The sequence below is a fragment of the Cyprinus carpio genome, chromosome B13 (assembly GCF_018340385.1).
Source record: "Cyprinus carpio isolate SPL01 chromosome B13, ASM1834038v1, whole genome shotgun sequence".
In the NCBI taxonomy this organism is placed as follows: domain Eukaryota; kingdom Metazoa; phylum Chordata; class Actinopteri; order Cypriniformes; family Cyprinidae; genus Cyprinus; species Cyprinus carpio.
Window position 1 is genome coordinate 2021250 of NC_056609.1, and position 27000 is coordinate 2048249.

The 27000-nt window shown below is 35.4% G+C and overlaps 1 protein-coding gene across 1 annotated transcript in view; it reads right to left on the bottom strand.

The window, feature by feature from the left end:
- Positions 1–2723: 2723 nt before the first annotated feature.
- The window catches only part of rps6ka2 (ribosomal protein S6 kinase, polypeptide 2), a 47671-nt gene continuing 23394 nt past the window's right edge, over positions 2724–27000 (bottom strand). Inside the window, exons 7-21 of the mRNA XM_042736237.1 lie at positions 24717–24754; positions 24462–24604; positions 22074–22144; positions 21779–21867; positions 19166–19230; positions 18106–18208; positions 17609–17739; positions 14142–14267; positions 13851–13940; positions 12155–12313; positions 11856–12017; positions 10729–10805; positions 7179–7296; positions 5945–6082; positions 2724–4868 (exon numbers count right to left, since the gene is read on the bottom strand). Coding sequence (XP_042592171.1) covers positions 4743–4868; positions 5945–6082; positions 7179–7296; positions 10729–10805; positions 11856–12017; positions 12155–12313; positions 13851–13940; positions 14142–14267; positions 17609–17739; positions 18106–18208; positions 19166–19230; positions 21779–21867; positions 22074–22144; positions 24462–24604; positions 24717–24754 — 1636 coding nt within the window. The 3' untranslated portion in view covers positions 2724–4742. The remainder of the gene's footprint in view (positions 4869–5944; positions 6083–7178; positions 7297–10728; positions 10806–11855; positions 12018–12154; positions 12314–13850; positions 13941–14141; positions 14268–17608; positions 17740–18105; positions 18209–19165; positions 19231–21778; positions 21868–22073; positions 22145–24461; positions 24605–24716; positions 24755–27000) is intronic.

A 27000-nucleotide genomic window follows, 5' to 3' on the forward strand; every position in this document is an offset into this window, starting at 1 on the left:
TGTGCATACTATCCACCCTATCTGCTCTAAATAGTATTAAAAATTACTAATATCACATAGAATTTAGGATGGATAGTATGCACATTGGGACGCAGGCTTGGTGTGATGTGGTACTGTTTTTGAAGTGCCCGTCATGATGTCACTTTGTAGGCAAAAACCCAGAAGCGAGTTAGTATTTTAGCACTTCCGGTTCCATCGTCCCAGAGTCAATGGTTTTTTTGAATGGGAGTTTGGTTAAATCCCCTAAAATAAGGTGCGTGGTTCACACAGGCTCAAGATACTTTCAGGTTTTATTCTACGACATAAAACACACCAGTTACACCCCACTCGTGATTTTTTTAAACACTTAGATTTCTTAAAAAAAAGGCGGTTGCTAACACAAGGATAAAATAACATTTCCTAACAAAACGATAGTAAAACGATAATTGTGTTTTTTTTTTCTTGTCTTCACCACTTGGCTACTGTTGTAAAATGTTGAGAGATTAAAATAAATAAATAAATAAATAAATAAATAATAATAATAATAATAATAATAATAATAATTAAATAAATAAATAAAAAACACTGCAAGTGACGTCACTAGCAGAAACGCAAGTGTCTGAGCGTGCAAGTGCATGTCTGCAGCCAGCTGCCAGACCCTCTTGATTATGTTCTTTATATAAGAAATGCATATTCTTAACATATGTTAAAAGTGAGAGATGAGAGAACAATTACTCAATTTTAATACCTTTTTTTTTGTACAGTTAGATACCTGTCATCGTTAATGTCATCATGGAGACAGTATGAATCAGAATCAGAATGAGTTTTATTGCCAGGTATGTTTACACATACAAGGAATTTGTTTTAGTGACAGAAGCTCCACCGTGCAGAATGACAGTGACAAGACGGGACACAGATAATAAAAAGAATAATATAAAAATATACAAAATAGACATTGCACAAAAAGTAAAACACAAAATATAATATAGACAATTATGTATGTACAGGTATGATATGTGCAAATTTGAAATGTAAATAAGTATGTGTGTTAAATAGATAATGTATATAGTGTCGTGTGTTCCAAGATTATTGTTAAGTGTTCATGAGATGTGTCTGTGTCTGGCTGTTCTGGTGCTCAGAGCTCTGTAGCGTCGACCAGATGGCAACAGTTCAAAGAGGATTGCACCAGGATTGAAGTCTGCAAACAGGATCCTCACTTAAGTCCCTGGTCTGTCTAGATGTTGCAGGATGTAATGCAGTCCCATGTTGACTGTATCATCCACAGACCTGTTTACTCTAAAGGCAAACTGCAGGGGTTCAGTAAGGGCCCTGTGATGTCCTTCAGATAAGCCAAAACTAGTCTTTCAAATGATTTCATGGCCACAGACGTTAGAACTACAGGCCTGTAGTCATTAAGTCCAGTAATTTTGGGTTTCTTTGGGAAGGGGATGATGGTGGAGTGTTTGAAGCATTAGGGGACTTCGCACAGCTCCAGTGATCTGTTGAAGATCTGTGTGAAGATGGGGGCCAGCTGGTCAGAGCAGGTTTTCAGACAGGTTGGTGCAACACCTGGTCTGGAGTGCTGTGGGGGTGGGAGGTTTCAGGAGGTGTGAATGGTGTTTTCGTCTGCCAGTTGTTGATTCTCCACAGTGCTGGGGGATGGTGTCTTGTATTTGGTGATGTCTTTCAGACTTTTTCACACTGGAGCAAGATCACTGGAAAGGAATTGGTTCTTTAGCTTGCCAGTATAATTCCTCTTTGCCTCTCTGATCTCCTTTTCCAGTGTGTATTTGGCCTGTTTATACAAGAATCTGTATCAATTTCTGCAAGCATCTTCTTTGGCCTGATGGAGCTGTCTGAGTTTTGCAGTGAACCATGATTTGTCATTGTTGTAGGTTAGATGAGTCCTGGTAGGAATGCACATGTCTTCACAGAAACTGATATATGATGTTACAGTCTCCGTGAGCTCGTCCTGATCGGTGGCAGCAGCTTCAAAAACCCCCAATCAGTGAGGTCAAAACAAGCAAAACAAAAATCATAAGGATATTAAGTAAAGATCATGTTCCATGAAGATATATGTATATATATGATATGATATGAAAATATGATATATATATATTTTTTTTTTTGCACCCTCAGATGGATGCGTATGGTGTCGCAGTCATTTTGTTCTTTCACTTTAAAAAGCTATGGGACATCCGAAGTCCCTATTTTTGCAAAGGAGTATTTGTGACCCTGGACCACAAAACCCGTCATAAGGGTCAATTTTTGGAATCTGAGATTTATACATCTTCTGAAAGCCGAATAAATAAGCTTCCCAGTGATGCATGGTTTGTTAGGATAGGACAATATTTGGCTGAGTTATATATAAATGTGTAAAATCTGAGGGTGAAAAAAAAAAAAAGCATATTACTAATCAAAAATTAAGTTTTAATATATTTACAAAATATCTTCATGGAACATGATCTTTACTTAATATCCTAATGATTTTTGGCATAAAAGAAAAATCGATACTTTTGACCCATACAATGTATTATTGGCTATTGCTACAAATATACCTGTGCTACGTAAGACTGGTTTTGTGCTCGAGGGTCACATTTAGGAACTAAATGTAAATCCACTTGAAAACGTCCTTTCCAGGACACTGTTATGAATATGTGAATATACTTATTATTTCACCCTATCAATTCCAAGAACTGAAATGGTCCACAATTCATCACCACACATAATAACACTGAGACCAGTTTGATCACATTTGTATGTTGTTTATTTATAAATTGTTGGTATACAAGCCAACACAAGGCATAAAAGTATAATTTCTTTTCTAGCAAGGACAGATCCTAATGCTATTGCTGTTTGGTAGGGTCTCTACACCTGATGTACAGCATTAACCTAAGCTAGCAGAAGCACTGATGCGCTGAAATATACCTGTTTTGGGGAGTTGTTAAAACAGATGGGGGGGGGGGGGTAACAATCATCATCATCAACAACAACAAAAATGTAAAGCTTTTCACGTGTAAAAAATAAGCCACACCAGCAAAAGATAAAGTTTGGCTGAAGGTCCTTAAACAGCCCAGAATGTTTTTGCTCTGCATATCAGAGCTTCATTTTGGAAAAGGTATTGATCATATTCATACAAAAATACTGGACTGTCGCTTTATCATACAAAATTAAGTTTTTTTTTTTTTTTTTTTCATCTGTACTGCTATCATTAATCTTTCAGAGGCTGCTACAAATTGTGTATGGCATGCAAACATAATTTCTGAATATCCTTAAGTAAGTTTCACAGAGCAGAGGGTGCTATGTGTGGAAAACAGATTCCCTAATACACTGTCATGAGCTAATGCATATAGGCAAGATGTGACATTTAATGGAAGAATGATGGTAAACTTTAACAAACTAATAGAAGATTATGATGGATAGCTATAGGTGTAATGGCAATGACCTCAGTTCATAAATCATGTCTTTTGCTTTCAGGATTGTTGATTTAAAGACTTTACAATAAATTTTGGTAGTCTAGTTCAAACTGTATTTACACTTTTTTTTCTTTTTTACATTTCCACAAAAGTGAAAATGTATGCACATGTTTATATTCTAAATTTTTTTTCTTTATCATCTTTCAATCAGTCTAGTGCAAAAGTGTGGCACTTGGGCACTTGTTTAGGTTTCATGTTTATGCATAAAGGTCACTTAATAATAAGGTAGTGGATATCTTCAATAAAAATAATATTTAAATAATTAAACAGAAATATAAATAAACATGCATATTAACAAAAACATAAATAAATAAATAAAACCAGTGTGGTGCAAATATGCAATATGATTTTTTTTTATATAATAATAAATAGATTATTACAATTAAAAACAGCTGTTTTCTGTAGTCTCAGTATTACATAAGACCAATAAAATCACCAAAAAGATGAACTAAAAAAGTCAAACTGGGACATTATAGAAGGTTAGAAAAACAAAAACAACATGAACGATGTTCCTTGTGCTTTCATTAGCATGTTAGAACCATTTGTTTGTCATAAAAATACATCCTGTACATGGCATGCATGTTCAAAAGATGCTAATAATGCTGGCACATAGCTAAAGGTGCAGCACTGTCACCATGATAGACCAAAGCATCTTCTACATGGCTCTAACTGAAGTGTCTGCAGTAAGTGGTAGCAACTGTTATGAACGTCCGCCTGACAGGGGCGTTGCACAAGATCCCGGGCCCTATGCATAGGCAGTCCTGATGGCCCCCCATGCCCCCCCATAAAAATATCCAGGTAAAATAAAATATATTCCAGACTTTTCAAGGGCCCTCTCTTCCTCTCTTCCCTGGTAATCAGTACTGGTTTTACCCCCAGTCCGACGCCCCTGCCGCCTGCACACAGTTTGGGAATGATAACTGTGATCTTTGTTATGCACCGTTAAAACTACACACTCCATGATGCGACACTCCTGAAGTCTACAGGGGTGGAACACACATACACACACACACACACGCACAGAACACCAGCGTCACGCTCTGAAAGATCTGTTTTTGAGCCCCGACAGCTGTGATGTTTGCATCTGGCCCTCATCAATCTCTTGACATCAGCAGAGACACTTGGCAGATCATTTGTCACTCTTTGGAGATTGCTCTGACACTCTGTGGTCAATCCAATTTTTGCACTCTGCTCCGGATGTTTTGCCGGTCGTCTGGTGCCTTGTCCGAAGCCGGTGTGCTCTGACATGTCTTAAAGCTGTAGAAGCTCATGTGTCTGGCTGGAGTGCTATAAACGAGTGGATGTGAGTCTTTTCATGCCTCTTCTCTGAGCCAGACAGGAAGAAAGCACTGGCTCCAGTTTTGGGGCCTGAGGTGATCGATTCAAAGCTGAGTATGTGGCAGCCATTGCCCCCTAAGAAATAATGGCATGGGTTGAATTAATATATCATAAATTATACAATGACAAAGTAGTGATCTGTGATCATTTAAAGTGACAGTTAAAAATTGCATGCAACAATACATTAATACCATTCAAATACTGTTTCTTTTATTCAGCAATGGTGCATAAAATGAATCAAAAGTGACAGTACTTTTTTTTTACGTTGTTAGAAAGGACTACTATTACAAATAAATTGTTTATGTTGATGATTTAAGCTTTCTATTCATTAAAGAATAAAAAAAATAAAAAAAATAAAATGATATTATGATATTAAATGATTTCCGAATAATTATGTTATACTGATACCTAAAATAATGACTGTTGAAAATTTAGCTTTGCATCACAGGAATAAATTACATTTTAAAATATATTCAAATAGAAAATGCTTGTTTTCATTTTTTTATATCTTACAATATTCACAGTTTTTTTCACTGTATTTTGATTAAATAAAGGTAGCCTTAGTGAGCATTAAAACGTCTTTTGAAAGCATCACAATTTTTGTGAATGGTACAGTATGCACTGTTATAAATAAATATATAAATAAAATAAAATAAAAATAGTTGATGTCATATCTATCCTCTATATTCCCTCTCCACATAGTTAGCCTATTTGCTTTGTTAATACAAAGTTGCAAATTTTCTAGATTATTTTTAGTATATAGCTATCTTATATATCTTATATATATATATTATATATCTATTATAGATATATATATATATATATATCTATTATATAAGTATATATATATCTTTAGTATATAGCTATGACTCCAGAATTTACTTAACGGGACTAAAAATTATAAACTTCAAAATTATAATGATCACCAGAATTGTTTAGTTCCTTTAAATTAATTCAAAAGAACAAATAATTTCTTTAGATTTAAAGTTTTTTTGTTTTTTTGTTTGTTTGTTTGTTTGATCTGTAAAGCGGAACAGATGCAGTTTTACAGGTAAACATGAGGTGGCGATATTGCACTTTGATAGAGGAGTGTGGATCTGGCCACAGCTCAAACGCTGCTGCAGCAGCAGATGGGATGACAGGAGCAGTACCTTCACCAGTTGCACATCCTGTCTGATCAGCTGGCTCTGAGATAACTGATCGCGGTTCACTATCCAGGGATGTCTGAGAACAAGAGGTGCCGTCAGCCGCTGATGAGGGTCCACATGCAGCATTTTACTTACAATGTCCTGTTCAAAGATGACAAAAATTACATATTCTGAAACTGAAATCATTTAGAACTTAATAAAGATGATTTAGAGAATGAAGCGTCTTCACAGCTGATGGTAAAGACTAAACACACATTAGACTGAATGCACATTATTTTCTAGGGCTGGCCGAAGAGTGTGTTATCAGACTAGTTTTCCAAACCTACCTTCCTCTCAATATGGTATTAGAGTCGATAAGCTAGTTTCTGTAACTCTCTTCTGCTTGAAACAAATACAGCAATTCAAAAGTATTTGTTTGTGTTACCACTCAAAAATAATCATGGCTCTCTCTGCATGGTTTTTATTGCCTAAATATTCTATCTACACTGCTGTCTATTACTCTGAACTGTAATATTGATATACACTACAGGTCCAAAAAAATCTTAATGTTTTCAAAAGAGTATTTAATTCTCAAAATAAATACATAAATAAATAAAACAACAGTTGCTGTAAACACAGTTATATTGTAAAGAATTTTTCCAATTTGAAAGTACTGTTTTCTATGTTCATGTTAATGTGATGGCAAACTTGAATGGTCAGCATCATTACTCCAGTCTTCAATGTCACGTGAACCTTCAGAAATCATTCTAATATGATGATTTGGTGCTCAGTTATTGCTCAGGAATAAATTACATTTAAAAATACATTTATATAGAAAACTGTTATTTTAAAATGTAATAATATTTCAAAATATGACTGTTGTTACTGTATCTTCGGTCAAATAAATGCAGTCTTGGTGAGCATAAAAGACTTCTTTCAAGAAAAGACGAATTTTTAATTATGTAATTAAGTAGAATTGTAATTATTTCAAGAGTTTGACCGGTAGTGTAAATAAATATAAAACTGAAAAGGATAAAACCTTTTTCTTACATTTATTAAGTAAATGTGGAAAAAACATTTATATTAACTAATTTCTACTTTACTTATTTAATAAAATAGCAAAAAAGATTTTAACAACCATATTGAATATTGTCAAAAGGCAGGAAAATGTTGAGTTAAAAAAAAAAAAAGTTGGTTTATGGGCTATACACTGTATTGGCCAGACCTAATCCCAACATGCAAAAATCAGGAAGCTGACCTTTGCTGCGTCAGACACCGTGTCCCAGTTGCCTCCTGACAGGGCAAATTTCCCACTGCCAATGCGAGCCAAGATCTCTTCTGGTGTGTCGTCAGGGCCGTTAGCGAAGGGCGTGAAACTGTGGGACAGAAAGAGTGCTGAATGTGTGAAAGAACTTGTGAATGTGCCCTTACAGAGAAAGGGTGAGAAGAGAAAGAAAAGAGTGGCTTTCATTTTTGTAATACCCCCATTTCCACTGTGTTATTTTTAGCGTACACACATGGCTAGGTCAGAAGAGTGAGATGATTATTATTTTTTTTCCAAATGTTCTGATTACACAGAGGTTTAAAGCTCAATTCATAGTTAGGAACGTTAAATTGAGAGAGCTGCTTGGCTTCTGATAGCTCTGGCATTGTGTTCAGAACCATTACTCTGAGACTTGACCCGGCTTACGAACCTAGTAATCCCCTCCACACTGCTGTAGAAATTAGTCCCTCATCCGGGCAATGGGAGAAAGGATGTGCTACAGGATCAGGATTTTTTTCTTATGTGCGACTGGCGACTGGTTGCTTGTTTTGTTTAACTAGGACTACTTTCTGCTGCTTTTTCAACTTTACGTTGAAAGTTTTTAACTATATTATTATTGTAACAAGTAGGTTTGGACACAGATACTTATTCTTAATTTGATTAACTTATAATTTCTGCAATGATTTGCTTATTCTGATGAGCAGATGAGGTGCATTCTGGGATGCTTTTTATACAGTAAGGAGTTCACATGTATCCTGGACACTTGGGGTGCTTCTCAATATCCCTCCTCATTTCCTCGCTCCTCCATCCTCCATCCTGTGTCCCGGAAACCGATCGAGCTCAGCCATCTTGTAGGATATCCAAATTCTCTAATTGCACTGCGAGGAGGCGAGGATCGAGGAGTGTGGACGCTTCCTGAGGAGTCATGAGCTGTGTGCAAGTGTTTTATCGACTAAACGTAATACACGTATAAATACTCCTCCCCCTTCACATCTGTCGTAATTTACATTTACACGAGCTGGTCATATAATTAGAATGTCATCAAAAAGTTGATTTATTTCACTAATTCCATTCAAAAAGTGAAACTTGTATATTATATTCATTCATTACACACAGACTGATATACTGTATTTCAAATGTTTATTTCTTTTAATTTTGATGATTATAACTGACAACTAAGAAAAATCCCAAATTAGAATATTACTTAAGCCCAATACAAAGAAAGGATTTTTAGAAATCTTGGCCAACTGAAAAGTATGAACATGAAAAGTATGAGCATGTACATCACTCAATACTAAGTTGGGGCTCCTTTTGCCTGAATTACTGCAGCAATGCGGCGTGGCACGGAGTCGATCAGTCTGTGGCACTGCTCAGGTGTTATGAGAGCCCAGGTTGCTCTGATAGTGGCCTTAAGCTCTTCTGCATTGTTGGGTCTGGCATATCGCATCTTCCTATTCACAATACCCCATAGATTTTCTATGGGGTTAAGGTCAGGCGAGTTTGCTGGCCAATTAAGAACAGGGATACCATGGTCCTTAAACCAGATACTGGTAGCTTTGGCACTGTGTGCTGGGCCCAAGTCCTGTTGGAAAATTAAATCTGCATCTCCATAAAGTTGGTCAGCAGCAGGAAGCATGAAGTGCTCTAAAACTGCCTGGTATACGGCTGTGTTGAACTTGGACCTCAGAAAACACAGTGGACCAACACCAGCAGATGACATGGCACCGAAAACCATCACTGACTGTGGAAACTTTACACTGGACCTCAAGCAACGTGGATTGTGTGCCTCTCCTGTCTTCCTCCAGACTCTGGGACCCTGATTTCCAAAGGAAATGCAAAATTTACTTTCATCTGAGAACATAACTTTGGACCACTCAGCAGCAGTCCAGTCCTTTTTGAAGCGAGACGCTTCTGACGCTGTCTGTTGTTCAAGAGTGGCTTGACACAAGGAATGCAACAGCTGAAATCCATGTCTTGCATACGTCTGTGCGTATATGTTTTTGAAGAACTGACTCCAGCTGCAGTCCACTCTTTGTGAATCTCCCCCACGTTTTTGAATGGGTTTTGTTTCACAATCCTCTCCAGGATGCTGTTATCCCTATTGCTTGTACACTTTTTTCTACCACATCCTTTTCTTCCCTTCGCCTCTCTATTAATGTGCTTGGACACAGAGCTCTGTGAACAGCCAGCCTCTTTTGCAATGACCTTTTGTGTCTTGCCCTCCTTGTGCAAGGTGTCAGTGGTCATCTTTTGGACAACTGTCAAGTCAGCAGTCTTCCCCATGATTGTATAGCCTACAGAACTAGACTGAGAGACCATTTAAAGGCCTTTGCAGGTGTTTTGAGTTAATTAACTGATTAGAGTGTGGCACAAGGTGTCTTCAATATTGAACCTTTTCACAATATTCTAATTTTTTTATTTGGGATTTTCCTTAGTTGTCAGTTATAATCATCAAAATTAAAAGAAATAAATGTTTGAAATATATCAGTCTGTGTGTAATGAATGAATATAATATACAAGTTTCACTTTTTGAATGTAATTAGGGACATAAATCAACTTTTTGATGATATTCTAATTATATGACCAGCACCTGTATATTTTACCTTTGCAGTGTAAGTAAACCATACATGTCATATATTTCAACGGGCCATCTTGGTTCATTAATATTTATTATGAATGCCTTAAATAACAAACTTTAACAACATAAGGTCAGACCCCTTTAGCGCAGCTGATGACGCTTTTAAGTGATGTTTGAGTGGTCAAGAATATTCCAGTGTTCATCCTTTGATTCCTTCGTCCTCATTTTCTTTCCTTGCATCCTTCCCTCATATCCTAAGGGGGCGGAGCTAAGACATGTGGAAAGGAGTTCGAGGATGCACAAATAAGAAATGAGAAGCACCCTTGATGTCTGCTTTTCCTTCATTAACTCTGCCTTTTAACTTTCTTTATTAAAATTACTCCATAGTATAGTAAAAAAAAATGTAGATAGAATTTATAATTGCCTACAAAACAATTTTTTAACCAGTTAGATCTGAAGATTTAATATCATGAGAATCAAAAATTCAATCAAAAATGTCCAAACTTGGTAGTAAACATTATGATCGTATTTATACTTCATATACTACTGTTTAAATTGTTTGGGTTTGGTAAGATTTATTAAATATTTTTGAAAGAAGTCTCTTATTCTCAAGTCTCTTTAATTTGATAAATACAGTAAAAACAATTTTAAATAACTGTTTTCTATTTTAATATTTTTTTAAAAGGCATTTATTTATTTATTTGATGGCACAGCTGAATTGTCATGTGATCCTTCAAAAATCTTTATTATTTGCTGAAATTTAAAGAACAAAAATAAATAAAGTCTTTATGGTCTCTTTTGTTAAATTTAACGCATCCTTCCAGAATAAAAGTATTGTATAGCTGTATTATATATCTTTTTTATAGAAATCAATCAATCAATCAGTATATAAACCTACTAATCCCAAACTTTTGAATGGTAGTGCATATGTAATATGTAATATATACCTGTTAAGACTCAACTTACCCAGCCAGCATGGTGTACAGTAAGATTCCCAGGCTCCAGATATCGCAGGCAGCATCATATCCCTGTTTCTTCAGGACCTGAATGAATCACAGGTTTGTTGTGAACATTTATTATAAAAGACTTAGGGCCTGTTTTACTAACAGCTTGCACCAGCGCAAACCTTTTTTTTTTTGCCGTTAAAATAGTACTGTCAGGTTTTACTAAAGATGCGCAGTGAAGAATAAGCACTTAAAGGGCAAGGAAAGCTATTTATGCGCCTGAGCTTATTGAATATGCATTTGTAGGAGTTTCCCTTTCAGATGCAAAAGTTATGGGAGGAGAGTATTAAAATGAACCACGCAACGTGTTTTACTAACGTTTGCGCTTGTTAAATTACTAGCATTTACGCCATTATTTAACGCCTAAAAAAAGCATGTCAAGCTATTTTGTGTTTGTAATGGATGCAATTACTGTTGCTAGGAGGAGATACCGCAGAGAACAGACAGCGCGTGGTAGAAGGGAGAGGATGTTTTCACAAGTATTCATTTATTTTTGATGCCAGAAGAACACATTATCCAAACATATTGTTTGCCAAGCCATGTTATTTTTATTTCATTATTCTTTATTTGCGACTATGCTAAATTGTGCTGCGCTTTGTATATTGTGTAAGTCGATATGTAAATGAGATGGTGCGTCAGTGTTTAATTTGCGCATTAGTAAATCACCGGTAGAAATTTCCACACCCATTAGTGCTGTTTTGGAATTGCACTCTTGGGCTAATTTGCCCTGCTTAGTAAAACTGGCCCTTAGTTTTAACCATTAGTTCTAATTCTGATTGGATGAGTTGCATTTAAAGATATAAACTTTTGATAAAACAGTGATTTTAGCACGGGGTCATGCCTAAAAACACTGTATTCCTGTGGTAGACTCCCTGTAGTTTCTGTCAATCAAGCAATATAGTTTGGTTATCTTTAAGTAGACTTAAAGCATTGATTTTAAGTATACTTACAGCATTAATTTTTAAGAGCAATTGTTATTTTAAATAATTTTACATTTGTATGACATTTTACAAACACTGAAAAAAGTAATTTTTTCAGGGATGAATAAATCAGAACACTGAACAGAAAAAAAAATGTATCTTTAAGTACCTCAGGGGCCACAAAATTTGCAGTGTAGCACGGTGTCATGAGCAGACCATTTTCAGCCCTTAACTGTTTGGCAAACCCAAAATCACATATTCTGATGGACTCTGGGTCGCCTGTTTCATCGACGTACAGGATGTTACTGGGTTTCAAGTCTCGATGCACAACCTGGACACAGATAAAGAAACGATGTAGTTCACAAAGTGACTAAAATCTGTCATTTGCTCTATTAGGCACTTTTATCATCAGTAGCAACCAAACATGTAAGTATTTAGCGTCCCCACTGTGACCACATGCAAACTGACCCCCTGTGAATGCAGATACTCCACAGTCTTGGTGATGGTACAGAGCACAGCTGAGGCCTCGCGCTCTGAGAAGCACTTCTGCCGCAGGATCCGGTCCAGCAGCTCTCCTCCTCTCATCAGCTCCATCACCAGATACACAAACTTGCCATCGTCATAGACCTGCAGCACACAGCACAGCACAGCTCACTCTCTTATCACACTGCAGTGATGCAGCTTTCAATCACAGACATCTGCACACCAGAGAGAGCCCAGGAGGCCTTACGCAACCAGAAGACAATTTGTGAAACTGGATCAACAGTAATGCAAGTTAACATGGTAAGACAGCAGAGATAAAAGCCTTAAAAGACATTAAACATTCTGTTAGTAGGCTGGAGTGCTTAACAAAATTCTGAATTTGAGAATGAGCTCCTTTTTTCGATCCAAGAATTTAAACGGAATTGACTGCAACACACAGGAAGATAAATTAGAATGACAAGAAGGGAACTTGAAACTGAATTTGAGGAATTGCAACACACAACAGAAGAGTTTCATTAGATCATTAACTATCAGTGCAAAGTCTTACTCAGTATTTTTGTTGTTTTCCTTTACAAATATCTAAACATTCCTACATCAAGATACAATTTACTTAAGGAGCAAAATGCTTCTGAAGAAAAAAAAAATAAAAGTTTGTTATTTTTTTGCTTAAAGCAATAAAAAATATCTGCCAATGGTGCAATGAAAATAATATTGTTTTCCCTTTGATTATTTTTCTTGCCCCATTGGCAGAATTTTTTATTGTTTTAAGCAAAAACGAACAAAATATTGATAAATATTTGCGTAAAACTAGTCATTTTGCTTCTGAAGTAGATTCAAGAATGTTTAGATATTTGTACTAGAAAACTAGTCAAAAAATACTAAGAAAATCATTTTAATTTGGACTAATCATGTCTATTTATTCCCCGAAATGAAGAATACTTTTTTGTTTATTTATTAGGCATTTCTATAAGTAAAATTTTGTCCAAGCTACTCACAGCAAATTCAGACTTAACTTCAACAAAACGAATACTAACATCTACTGACTATAATATATTAAGCAATTTTTTAGTTATTAATTTAATAAACATATGTATGGATGAAATAGAAATGTGTTATTGAAAACTACACTTTATGAAACTGTAAATAAGAAACCTCTATTAACTAATTTATATGGAAGCCCATTTCCACCACTGAATAGAAAATAAAACAAGGTAATTGCGACTTTTTATCTCAGAATTGCGAGTTTATATCTTGCAATTCTGACTTTATAACTCGCAATTTTAACTTTATAACTCACAATTATGAGTTTATATCACGCGATTCTGATTTTAAAACTCACAATTGAGAGTTATTAAGTCAGAATTGCGAGATATAAACTTGCAACTCTGAGAAAAAAGTCAGAATTGTGAAATAAAGTCGCAATTATCTTTTTTTTAAATTTAGTGGCGGAAATGGGCTTCCATAAATTTAACATAATTTTATCTTCATAAATAATAGATCTTTTCTGCCTATTCAGACAGAAAACTTACAGAAAGTTAAAATCCATGAATACAGTTTTGAAACTCTAAATACAGATAAAAAATCATGGGCACAGATTAAATTGTCAAAAATACTAATTTTCATGGCATAGTAAGGGGTTTCCATTAAATTAAAGTAGTAATTCTTTCAAAGTGTGACTCACATCTTTCAGAGTAATGATGTTTGGGTGCTGGCCGTATCGCAGAAGAATCTCGATCTCTTCAGACGGGTCCTTCTTGGCTCTGTCAATAATCTGAAATGGAGTGGGCTGGTCACAGCGGTGTCTGATAAAGCCTCGACTGACACTGAGTGAAGCTGTCCTCTACGCCGATTCATCAAAATGCTGGTATGTAACCGCCAGTACCTCTGCTGTTCACTAAATAACACTGTGTTTTGTCACACAAAGAGCATTTAATGGAACCCAGTGCTTTCAAAGATTAGATTTCATACTTACTTTGACAGCATACTCCACACTGGTGATTCTGTGGACACAACGTTTGCAGACCGAATACGCTCCAATGCCGATATCCTCCTTCAACTCATAGCCGTCAGTGAAAAGAATGTTGTTGCCATGAAGTTGCTGCAATAAAATGCATGCATGATTATACTGATTATTTAATGGATGTAATGAGTGGTAAAACAACAACATTACTTCAACTATGGACATATTCCACTAACTTGTATCATTGAACAGTTGTATCATTTATTGTAATCTACTGCAGTGGCATTCATACTTTCTGAAGTGTGGATGATTCAGTGTCTACTGTAGAAGATGATTTAACCCCAAGCATCTTACAGCACACTCACTGCCCTGACTGTCCTCCAGGAGCAGGCCCGGATTGGCTAATCGGTAGCTAGAGCCGGTGTGTTGTCATAACACTGGATTGAAATATGCTGTCCCTAGGCTGCCTGCACTCACAGCAGCACAATGATGATAATTCACATCTCCCTTCAGGGGTTTGACCGTATGACCTTTCACCTACCGGCCCACATCTTTCACCCTGTATACCTAAAGATGACTGAAAATTTCACCATCTGGTGTTTTTAACAAATAATTTATTTAACAACTTATTTTTCAAAAAACCTTGACCTTGTTGAATGTTCAGGATTGCATCATTGTAACATTTGCATAATGAACTGTGTTTGGTTCATTTCTTCTATGGAAGAAATAGTCACGTTCACACTATTATCACACGTTATGTTGATACTCATGCATAGCTGACAAACAACAAGGTTTGACAACGACAAGGTGACTCTGACGTCCCATTTCATTTACACAGAACCACGCACCATTAAGCTCATGGTTCTGGATATATGTTTTTTTTTTGTTTTTGTTTTTTTGCCGTGCATCATAAATTGTAAAATAATTGCATAAAAATAACTGAAATTTAGTGCTGCAAAGATAGTGTACAAGATAATCAACTTTCTCACCTGAGCTGATCAGTGCTCTAGCAGCACTCAATTTAAATCAGTCAATAACTTAAATGGCCAATCAAATCAAAGAAAGGTATCAATGTTTACAGCAGCCAAGCACAAATTTCAGCATGATGCTTCAGTTTTAACAGTCAAAAAGTGAAATGTCAAATGTAAGTAAGTAGTTAACATTTAATATTTGACAACTATGTTATGATAGAAATGTTAAACGAATATCCAGTTATGTAAACCTCTTAACCGGACCCATTTTCAGAACATTAGGCATAAGATTAAGAATGATTTTTTCTGCGTTATTATAATTATTATTATTTTTTTCTTTTTAGCATTATATCTTGGTTAAAATTTCCAAATATCCTTTCAGTAAATTCACTTATAATTTTAAGTCCTATACTAGAACATGATCAAACGTGTGTCTTTTAGTCTTTTAGCCTATAATATATCATTATTAAACTTAATTATATATATATATATATATATATATATATATATATATATATATATATATATATATATATATATAAACTTAACAAATACCTTGCTAACAATCAATAGCAGCAAATTAGTTGTTGACAAATTTTACAAATTTTGCCCTTCCAGACAATAAATGCACACATGTACTGTAGATCAGCAGAATACTTTTTTTCCTCTTTTTGTTTTCCTTTTTTTTTTTTTCTGGGCACAGGGGCTTATGCCCCCTAGCAAGCTTAGTTTTTAACTAAAACCTAAACTTCCCTAAAACTTTACCACCACTTTTTGCTGCTTTACAAGCATAATTTTTCCCTCTGGAAATACAAATCTTCAGTGCTTTGTAACAGTGCATGGAGATACATTTATCATCGGCTAAAAGTGAAACAGACATATACATCAAAGATGCAAGTAACCGACAGCATCTTCAGGTAAATGAAACGCCTCCCAAAAACAAAAGCAATTCACGGCACAGGTTTAGAAATTCTCCACAAATAGCTGCACTCATGCATGTTCATGAGCGCTATCAGAGCAAGTTAATATCGTATGCTCGGCAGATGCCACATCAGATCAGAATGATCTAGACAACTGCACCGCAGAGCAGATATCTGCTCGTGTGCCAGTGCATCCCCGCCAATCAATACATATCATTCCAGTCACTGCCACCACAGAGCAGACACTTCAATAAAGCTGCTCTTCGGGTATGAACCATCTGGCAGAATAAGTTCAGCTTATGTAACACGGGGCTCTTTTTTCCTTCTCTTTCTTCTTGTTTTGTGCTGTGCAATGCAGCAGTGCTTCCCTGAGGAATCAGTCTGAATTGACTCCATGTGTACAGCCAGACCAAGGTTAAACGGATACATAAAACAACTTTGGCTTGGCTGATTGCAATATTTCTTATACGTCAGCAACTAGCCCTCAATGTATATATAAGTGAAATATTACTTCTTTTTCCTCACTCACTTGTATCTTGCATCACAAAAGAAAATACATTTGTACATGCATTTGTGGCATTTCGATTTGATTTTTGCACATTGCTACATGTGCTAAAGTATTTTTTGCATATAGCTAAGTAGCTGCTAAAGTATTTTGAATGGCTTTTAGGGGGTAAACATTTGCTAAGGTATTTTGAGTGACTTTTAGCATGTCGTTTTGCAGTTGGAAGATATTTTGAGTGACTTTTAGTATTTCACTAGCATGTCGCTACTTGCACTTAGATGTTTTAAGTGGGGATTTTTAGTGTTTTTTTTTTTTTTTTGCATGCTGCTTAATGGTTGTTAATGTATTTTGAATGGCTTATAGATGCTTTAGGTTTGCTAAGGTACTTTGAGTGGCTTTTAAGATGTTGGTATGCAGTTATTAAGGCATTGTGAGTGATTTTTAGTATTTCACTTTGCATTCTGCTGTATTTTGTGTTGATTTTAGCACATTGCTACATGTGCTAAGGCATTTTAAGTGTTTTTTTGCATATCGCTATGTGGCTGCTAAAGTATTTTGAATGGCTTTTAGTTGTTATACATTTGCTGAGGTATTTTGAGTGGTTTTTAGCATCGCTATGTAACTGGTAGGTATTTACAGTGACTTCTAGCATTTCACTATGCAGTTGTGATACTGTATTTTGAGTTGATTTTAGCATGTCTCTAAAGGTTTTTTTTTTTGCATGTCACTATGACATTTTAAGTGTTTCTTTTTTATTTTTTACTGGTCGCTAATACATTAGCATTCAGAATTGTTAATATATTTTGAATGGCTTTTAGTTGTTATACATTTGCTAAGGTATTTCAGATTTTAGCATGTCGCTGTTAAGGTATTTTAAGTATCATTTTCCCCATGTTGCTGTGTTTGAGTAATGTATTTTAAATAGCTCTTAGTTGGTATATTTTTGTTACAGTATTATGAGTGACTTTTAACATCACTATACTCTTAAGGTATTTTGGGCTGTTTTAAGAATGTTGCTGTGCAGTTGTGGATGGGATGGATGCCAGCATGCAACACCATACAAGTTCTCAAAGTCCTGCTCACCTGTACAATTGGGTTCACAGAGTTTTGCTTGGTCTCAGCCAGTGGCTGTTCTTGACCCAGGTTAGAGGCCACAAAGCTGAAGCCGCGGAAGAGCTGGTGTGCATTAGCGCTGGGTGGAACACCGGGTGAGTCTGCAGACACACACAGATACAAACATATTTAGAAAGGCAACAAGGACACAGTCTCTCTATGAATGGAAACACACAATTGATCCCATTTGAGCAGTATGAATTGACTGGGTGCACTATGCGGCAGGACCCGAGGGTTCTTGGTAAACAGGTTCTGCTGCTGCAGTACACTCTAATTTGATTTTGCACTCTCGCTGTGCTTGCTGGGCACAGACGGTTATGTAAGAATAGTTTCCAGCTTGCTGTCTATCACACTGTCTATGACACTTGAAAGCAAAGACTAACAATGATTCTTCCAGCCATAATTTAAATAAAATAGCAAAGGAGTGCTACGTGAGTTATCTGAAAATCAACTGCAATTTGCGTCACCTGTCGGTGTGCGGGTTGTAAACTCAGGATCAAAGTGGAATGTGTCCTCTGGTCGGCCCACTGCTGGTTTAAAGGGAGGCTTGATTTCTCGTCTGTACAATTTCTGTTGACCACAAATACATCATTTAAGACACATACACCAATGCTAGAGGTTATACATGTTACAGAAAAAAAATGGATCAAGACATAATGGAGCTTCCTGTGAATTTTGAGCAGTAATTTAATAGAACATTAAAAATCAAAAGCTATGTGAACTAAGTGTTGGATTAGTCAAAAGTAAATAAATATAGCATTTACATTTATGTCTGAATATTTAAATATTACTTTAATGGTTGATCATTGAAAATAATAATACTAATAAAAAAAATATTTAAAGGGTACGCAGTATTTTTGACAAGTAAAAACATAATTTCTAGTATTTTAAGTAATTTTAAATGTAATTTAAAAAAAAATCACTATGAATACAAATGAACAGTGTTGTGAGTAATGCATTACAAGTAATGCTAATTATGTAATCAGATTCCTTTTTTCAAGAAACTTTCAAAGTAACTTTCATTACTTATTAAAAAACAAAAATGCAAGCCCAGGCCAGGTGACAAAATGTAATGCTAAACTATCGTAATGCATCATTTTCCATAAAAAGCAACTAAGTAAAACAATTACTTTTTTATGGAGTAACACAATATTGTAATGGATTACTTTCAAAAAGTAACTTTCCCCTACAATGCAAATTAACTGGTTTTATTTCTGACATGATGGACAAAGATTACTTTATTCAAACTTTTTTAAGTGCTGGATTGATGTGCAGTGACTGTTGGGTAAATTTTCCTCTGCACTTCCTGTGAAGTGTCATCCCCTTATTCCCTATGCTGAATTCAGCAGAATTCAGTAATTTAGGATTTATTAATAGAAACCTGTTTAAAATGCACTATGCGGAAAACAGTATGCTACGAATAAGACCCCTGTCACAATATTACACACTAGTTAACAGCCTACATATTCAAGACTGATTAACATTACACAGTATTACATAGTATTATGCACAGAGTTTGGAACTCACATTCCAGTCTATTGTTGCAAAAAATATATGCCGCTTGATTTCTTCCACTCCATCAGGTCCTGCACCTACAAAACATCCAGAAACATTTAGTTAGATAACAGGTTGTACAGACTATTTTTTTTTTCTGGATGGGATGAAATGCCTCATAAAACAAACCTCTCCTAAAACCCATCTGTCACAAAAAAACTATTTAAAGGATAAGATTCCCATGAAGCTTCGGTCTGTCTGTGAGTGTTGAAAGCACTCTGCTAAAATCCTCTACAGCTGTGTCCCGCTTGCTTTAGCTAAACCTTTAGAGCCCCAACAAATAGGAATCTAAAAGTGCTGTGCTATAATGAGCAACTAAATGGTCAAGGTTTGTCTGGTTAGCATAACCCAGTTAGCCCCTGTTAGCAGATGCTGTAACAGCTGGCTGCAAAAAGCATTGACGGTGGTCACGGCTGAGCTCTTTGGCTGTGATCTGAAACAGTTTTGACGAATGCTCCAATGCGAATTCATGTCTATGCTCAGTGAGCTTCAAAGGTTTTGCAGCATTTAGTAATATAGAAAATCACAGACAAATGTTAATTTCTTAAACGCAATGGCCAATCAGAGGCCTTTAAGTTCAAGTCATCTACTGTGATTAAGTCCTGACTCTGATTATTGGAAATAATCACATTATTGGTGCATATGTAAATGTAGTCATTGTCTGTAGCAGTGTTCGAGAAAGTCACTTTTAAAAGTAGTGCATTACAATATTTTGTTACTTCCTAAAAAGTAACTAATTTCCTTACTTAGTAATGGAAAGTAATGCATTATGTTACTTTTGCGTTACTTTTTCTCATCTGGGCTTGGCTTGCTTGTTTGTTTTTAATATAAAGTTCTATTCTTGGCAAATGTAAAAGCCATTTCACACCAAAAGTGAATTGAATAATTCTCAGGCTGCACGAAATGTAAATTCACATCTGCACAGCAGTAGAGGGCTGCCAGTCAATAAATGGGAAAACAAAGTAACTGGATTTACTTATTTGAAAATAATAACTCAGATATTTTTTTGTCACTTAAAAAGTAATGTGTTACTTTAGTTAATTGAAAAAGTAATCTTATTACGTAAATCGCATTACTTGTAATGTGTTACCCTGAACACTGGTCTGAAATATATGTAAATGAACAGTGTTTACTTTTTTTCCATGTTTCAGATCAACAGCACAATAATCAAAAAATCATTAAGGTGTTTTTGGTGAAACAAAATGCCACAGCCCTTCTTCTCTGTTTTCTCTAGTCATGTCACACCAATTGTATTCATTTATTTATTAAAATTTTTGCATTTCTGCTGCAAGTCTTATTAAAAATCTGTCCTAAAAGATGTACATATTATCACTAAAATCATTTTCTCTCTGAACAAAATGAATAGGATTTTTCGTTCAGTAAACCTACTGTTACGCTCTACTGCACAACACTATTCCACCTCATTAACTATTCCATTTTCATTTTACCATTCAAACTATGTTAGTAGTCATACATGAGCGAGTCAGGACCTGGCTGGCATGTATACAACTAATCTGAGACAGAAAAATATTAAGCCACAGTCAACACAAGGTCTCGATGGCATTTATGTCTGCCTTATAAATTATGGATAAAATGATTCACCCAGCTAAATTCAATCTCAGCTTTGACAAACATTCAGTGGCAGCGTCTGGAAGTCTGTCTGCAGTCATTCACACAGGAAATCATCTAAAATGAGATTCATGTCCACTGCTGCTGTTGTAAGAACAATATACAATTGCTTTATACAATGTTCAACTAAAAGAGGTATAACTGTGAAAATCTGATATTTATTGTGCCCAGCATTTCATATTGTTTACACTCCTACTGGAATAAACAGCTTAAATCAGTGATTTGCTGGTCTTTGATGACCCCTAGTTTATTGAAATTAGCTCTTCTCATCTGTTATTTTATGTTGCTTGTTTTTAAAATATTTCATCTCACATGCTATAAGAAATAGTTTCTAAATTTGTCAATTTTTTTTAAACACACTAAATTTTCTTAAAATAGTCGCCAAGGAACCAAAACACCTGGAATTGAAATAAGACCCAGAATCATTAAATTATTTACGATTCCCATCCTTACAGTCACAAAGATACAAAATATGGTGTTCATTTCAAAGTCAGTGGTCATCATCATTCCTCTCAGTTGGACAATAAATTAAAACACCAAGCCAGTAGTGTAGCTACTACATAATAGCAGAGCCTTCTGAGTGCACTAAAACTCTGAGCTTATTAAAATGCTTCAAGATAACTTTGTGTTTGTCAGACGTTCTGCTTGTTAGCACTTGTTCTAACTGCAGACAAACATTAAATGACTTGAACAGTGGGAGGAAAATAAAAAACAAACGAAAGAGGGTGAGTGAAGAACTTAAATAGTAGGACTTTCATGGAAGGTATTTCGGGCTTTTCAGAAATTCTGCACAAGTTTTGGCTTTCTCACAATCGCAGGTTACCACTTTTTACAGTTAAAGACTGGCAAACCATCTTGGCTGGATTAGGATGGTCTTATGGACGAGAGACTGTAGCTGCAGGTGAATTGAATATTTGTTGGTTTAAGGCAGTGTTTGGTGCATGTACGGTAGCCTACCTAGTCTGTTGGAAGGGTTTCTTTTGAAAAGAGCCCGCAGTAAACTCTGGACTTCTGGGCTGAGGAACTGTGGCATGCCGAGTTTTGCCCTGAGAAAAAACAAACAAAACAAAAAAACATTAAGTCTGTTATTTATTTCTGAAACCAAATGAGACTGTGATACATAGCCACAAACATCACAAATCATCCTGACAGATCCATTTGTGAGGACAACTTTAGAATTTCAAATCTTTAAACAAGAAAAAAAAAATGTTGTGGCTGTCAGAAAATGCACAAATAAAACAATAATTCTTACTTGAGAATAAGTGCCATTGTCTCTTTGCGGTCTTTGCCTTGAAATGGCAGGGATCCAGTCAGCATTTCAAACTGGAGACAGTAATAGAAGCATCAGGCTTTGCTCTAGCAAGTTTATTTACAGATGATACAATAAGAGAAGTGTGTATTCAGCACTGCTACACAGTAACAGCACATACTGTGAAACCAAATCTATCTCAGCGTGCTCACTCTTATGTAACACTTTTCCCTGTGAGTAAATTCATTTTAAGGCTGGGTTATGCTGTGGATATTTAGAAGTGAGCCAGTTAAATGGACTGTAGTTTTACAGAGAGAGTCCACAACAATTCCACCAAACAACAACTCAGGTCAAATTTATTTACACTGAGAGCTGGGTGATAATACAATTTAAAATAATTTACAAAAATTGAGTTTAGAGAACTTTGAATGCAATACTGATCTATCAATTTAATCCTATAGACAGTCCGTATGTCCTGCATTCACTGTCAAACTTGTAAAGGTCATTTGGTTAATTTCTGTACCACAAAAGGTCATGTTGCTGAGCCAGTTGTGTTTTGTCTGCCCAATGGGTCAAGGTTTGGCTGCGTATTATGGTCCAGTTAGCCCCCATTGGTAGATTTGGTGGGTGCAGGTAGTCGAGCATAAATTATACTTCACCTCAAACATTTTTAATTAGAAGTCTCATCTCAACATTAATCACAAGCTCTTAAAATCAGGTGTCGTATCCATCTGAACTCTTGATACCTATAAGTGTGCATCTCTTCAAAAATGATTTGCTCCAACAATGGCTGTGAGTCATTTGCTTCTGAGGAAATGGAAATTCTCAGAGGACGTACCCTCATCTAGAAGCAATTACCGGCAACAGCGTAGGGCAATAATAAAAGGTGTTTCTGCCTAAGCAGATCTTTTTTGAATTAATAGAAAAATCTATGGCCCAGTGCAGCAGCAAGAAGAGATCCACTGATGTATATCTTGTGAGGAAGTGTCCAATAAATATCATTTTCAGACCTACTTCTAAGTGTTTTGTTTGTTTAGTTAAAGGTTAGCAACTCTTCCTGATGCTGTTTCACTTAAAGTCAGGTATAATGGGTGAGGAAGGGAGGATAAGTGGGGATGTTGAATTGATATGTGTTGTCATGTTCCCATTCCTATTTGTAAATTGTTAACAAAAAAAAATTAAAATAAAATAAAATAAAAAGAAGAAGTCAGACATTTTCCTGGTGACCAGATTTCCGAAGTGGAAACTGGGGACATTTTCCAGTTTAGTGTTCAAAATATAACTTAAATCTCACTTATTATCTGAATTAAAAATGGGGACAAAAACATTTTTGTATGTTTGGTTTTTTTTTCTTCTTTTTCTTTTAACTAGCTATACATTGCAGAGTTTCTGGATTGACAACAGTATTCAAATGTGGGATTGAATCTGAAAATGTAATGTTTGACAGTGAAAAAAATCTGACACTGTATGACAAAATAGGTAAGTGCATTAAGTTTTGCTAAATAATACACCTGACATTTGTTCTATGAAATGTGTTGTTTCTTTGCTCTTCGTGTATTTCTGTGTTCTTTAAAGAACCACAACTTTTTATAAGGAGGTCTGCATTTTTTGTATAATTTTCATATTTATATATTTAAAGGGGTCATGAACTGAGAAATCAGCCGAAATCAGTCTAAAAACAGCTTATTTTGAAGCCAATCTCCTGAAATGAAAGCTTTAGAAATGTCCCACTCTATGATAGTGTGGCTAAACACTACCTCCGCAGAAGAAGATCAATGCCTGCTTTTACTTTGCTGACTGTTTAGCCCCTCCCACTGATTCACGCATGTAGTGTTTACAAGAGAGACGAATGCACAGGTCTGCACAGAGACCAAAAGATAAAGATGGCTCTGAAGACAACAAGACACTGTGCAGTGCCCAGATGTGGGAAAACAGTCTTTGTATTGCCTTCCTTCTGATCCCAATCTGTTAGAAAAGAGTAAATTAACTTTATTTTTAATAAAGATCCAGACCTCATCAGTAAGAACTCGGTCCTTTGTTCACTTCATTTTACCATGCATTTTTTTTTACAAACAAGGCACAATTTGACGCAGGATTTTCAGAAAGATTGAAACTAGATTTTTTTACCATTTGCATTTTTGCCTTCAAATAAAAAAAATAAAAAAAATAATGCAGCATAGTTAGGCTAGTTAATGCATTAAAATAACATTAAAACATAGTCAAACTAATGTAATGTGTAATTTTGCACCAAAATGGGCTGTGGGAACCCCACAGAGCTGCGGCCACATTATCTTTCAGCCCCAGGCTAATGCTACACACGCTCATAACACTAAAACACTGCAGTGCTCACACAGCCCACTATGATCCTTCACAATCTGCAAGGACACTTACCATTAAGACACCAAAGGACCACCAGTCAGCACTTTGAGTGTGACCTCGTCTATTGACCACCTCTGGGGCCATGTACTCGATGGTCCCGCAGAACGAGTACGCTCGTTTGTCATGGTCGATCGCCTCTTTGCTCAGGCCAAAATCTGAGAGTGCAGAGAAGATATTAAACCATCAACACGTGGTGCCTTTGATCAATGACAAACATAAAGAGTTGGGTCATGTGGTGAGAGCAAATGAAACAAAAATCCTGCTTACCTGTGATCTTTATGTGGCCTTCTTCATCAAGGAGAATGCTGGGAAGGTGAAACAACAGTGGATTACATTTTATTTCTATATTACAGTATAGAGAGCAGCAACAGAATTAAAATGAATTAGAGAGGACATTTATTCATTTGCTGCAATAGTACAAAATTATTTTTAATAACATCTTAAGTAGAGTTTAGTTGTTTTGTATGCAGAGCAACATCACAACTTGCCATGTTAACACAGTAATAAAAATTTAGAATGGATTTAGAATGAATATGAATCATTTTATCTTGCATGGATTTATTTAGTTAAATTTTTTTTAATTAAATATTTAATTTAATAAGATCATGCATGAAAATACATTAAAACTGATTATAAAAATATAATAATATAACTTTACTGTTACTCTGAAATAGGATTCGGAATGTTACACTTTCTTTTTTTGATAATTATTTTTATTTTCATGAATGAATATATTTATTTTTATGGAGACAATGCGTTTTTGAAATTTCAGTCTCTCTCCAACTAACCTATAGTTTAGCAGAAAACTTACAATCACCTAAAATAAAAATAACAGTAGTAATAAATACAGTGGTGGCAAAATGAATGTTTGGAAATGTTGATTGTTATTTCATATTTATGTGTTGAGGAATGGGTTATGTATAACTGACTTAAACCATTTTTTTTTTTTTAGTTGGTGAAAATACTAGTGTTCTAATCATTTTGGCCATCACTGTATGTGTAAATAAAATAATAATAACATTGAATGAAATAAAAATATACATAAATATACATAAAAACAGTTAAATAGCACAATCAAGGATATCATAGCTCAACCAGGTAAACACTACACTTCCTTTAAAGCTCTTGTAAGTGTGTAGGGGTTAAAAGACTGAGGATATATTTTCTTAATGAATGTACTGGTGCAGTGTCCTTTGGATTGCCTCTGCCTATATGCCATTAATCACCTATGACAGGTCTCAGAACAGCGTGCCCTTAAGAGAAATAAAGCGCTCCAGCGAGACCTGCTCTCAGGCAACCTCCATTTTCACCTTCTCAGACGAGAGCCAGAAGGAATAGCTCTTCCAGTGTATGGAGTGTCCCTTTCATTATTTCCAGCAATGAATCTCCCACATGAGCCAATTCAGAGTGCAGATGAGCTTGGTTTTGGCCCATTGTTTGAGCAGGTATGAGAGAGACAAGCCATGAAAGAGCATTACTGTAAGTGGGAGCACAGGAAGGATTATATTAAGTCTATCACAGCTCAACAATAGGGATATTTTTCTGTTGGTCTAGGTCAGGAATGGTTCTTAAGAATGACATTGATTATGTTAGCCTACTCATGTGGTTGCCTTGTTTACTACAATGAATTCAACAATTGAAAAGCTTAATGATGAGTTTATCCTTTTCTCTATAACAGGTCCCTTAAGAACTCTCTGTCTGTTGATAACCCATAGGTTTTTTTGGTTACACTTTATTTTAATACTTTATTTTTATACTCTAATGACTGCTAGGTGACATGTAATTGCAAAGTTACTTACTATTAGAATGTCTAAAGTGGAGTCAAAATGTAAGGTTTTTTTTTTTGGAACAAAACATCTCACTGCTGTGCTAGATTATTGTATAATAATCAGTATTATTATTAAGTAATAATATACACTTTACACTAGCATCCAGTAGTTTTGGGTTCACTGTATTAAATAAGTCAATTCTGCTCACCATGGCTGCATTTATTTGATCAGAGGTACAGTGAAATATTACAATTCAATACATTTTAAAATGTTAATTATTCATGTGATGCAAATCTGAATTTTCAGCATCATTACTCCAGTCTTCATTGTCACATGATCCTTCAGAAATCATTTTAATATGCTGATTTGCTGCTCAAGAAACGAAACAGTTGTGCTGCTAAACATTTTAGTCTAAACTGTTTCAGGATGTTTTTTTCTTTTTTTTTCTCCTAATGGATAAAAAGAACAGCATTTATTTGAAACAGCATCTTTTGTAACATTATGAATGTCACTTTTGATCAATTCAGCCTGTCCTTGCTTAATAAAAGTTTCTTTCATGTAAATAACTAACTTAATAAATAAATATATACTTTTTTAATATTTATTTTTATTGTTTTATTTTTATTTTATCTTTTGGGATGTAAGACAAGTATGAGTCTATCCTAACTTAAAATTTTTAGAAAAATATACTTTCATGTAACCCCCCAAACAAAGAATTTGCTACATATAATGTGCAATAATAACTGTAAACTGCCCATCATGTTACTGCAAGAAGAAATCAT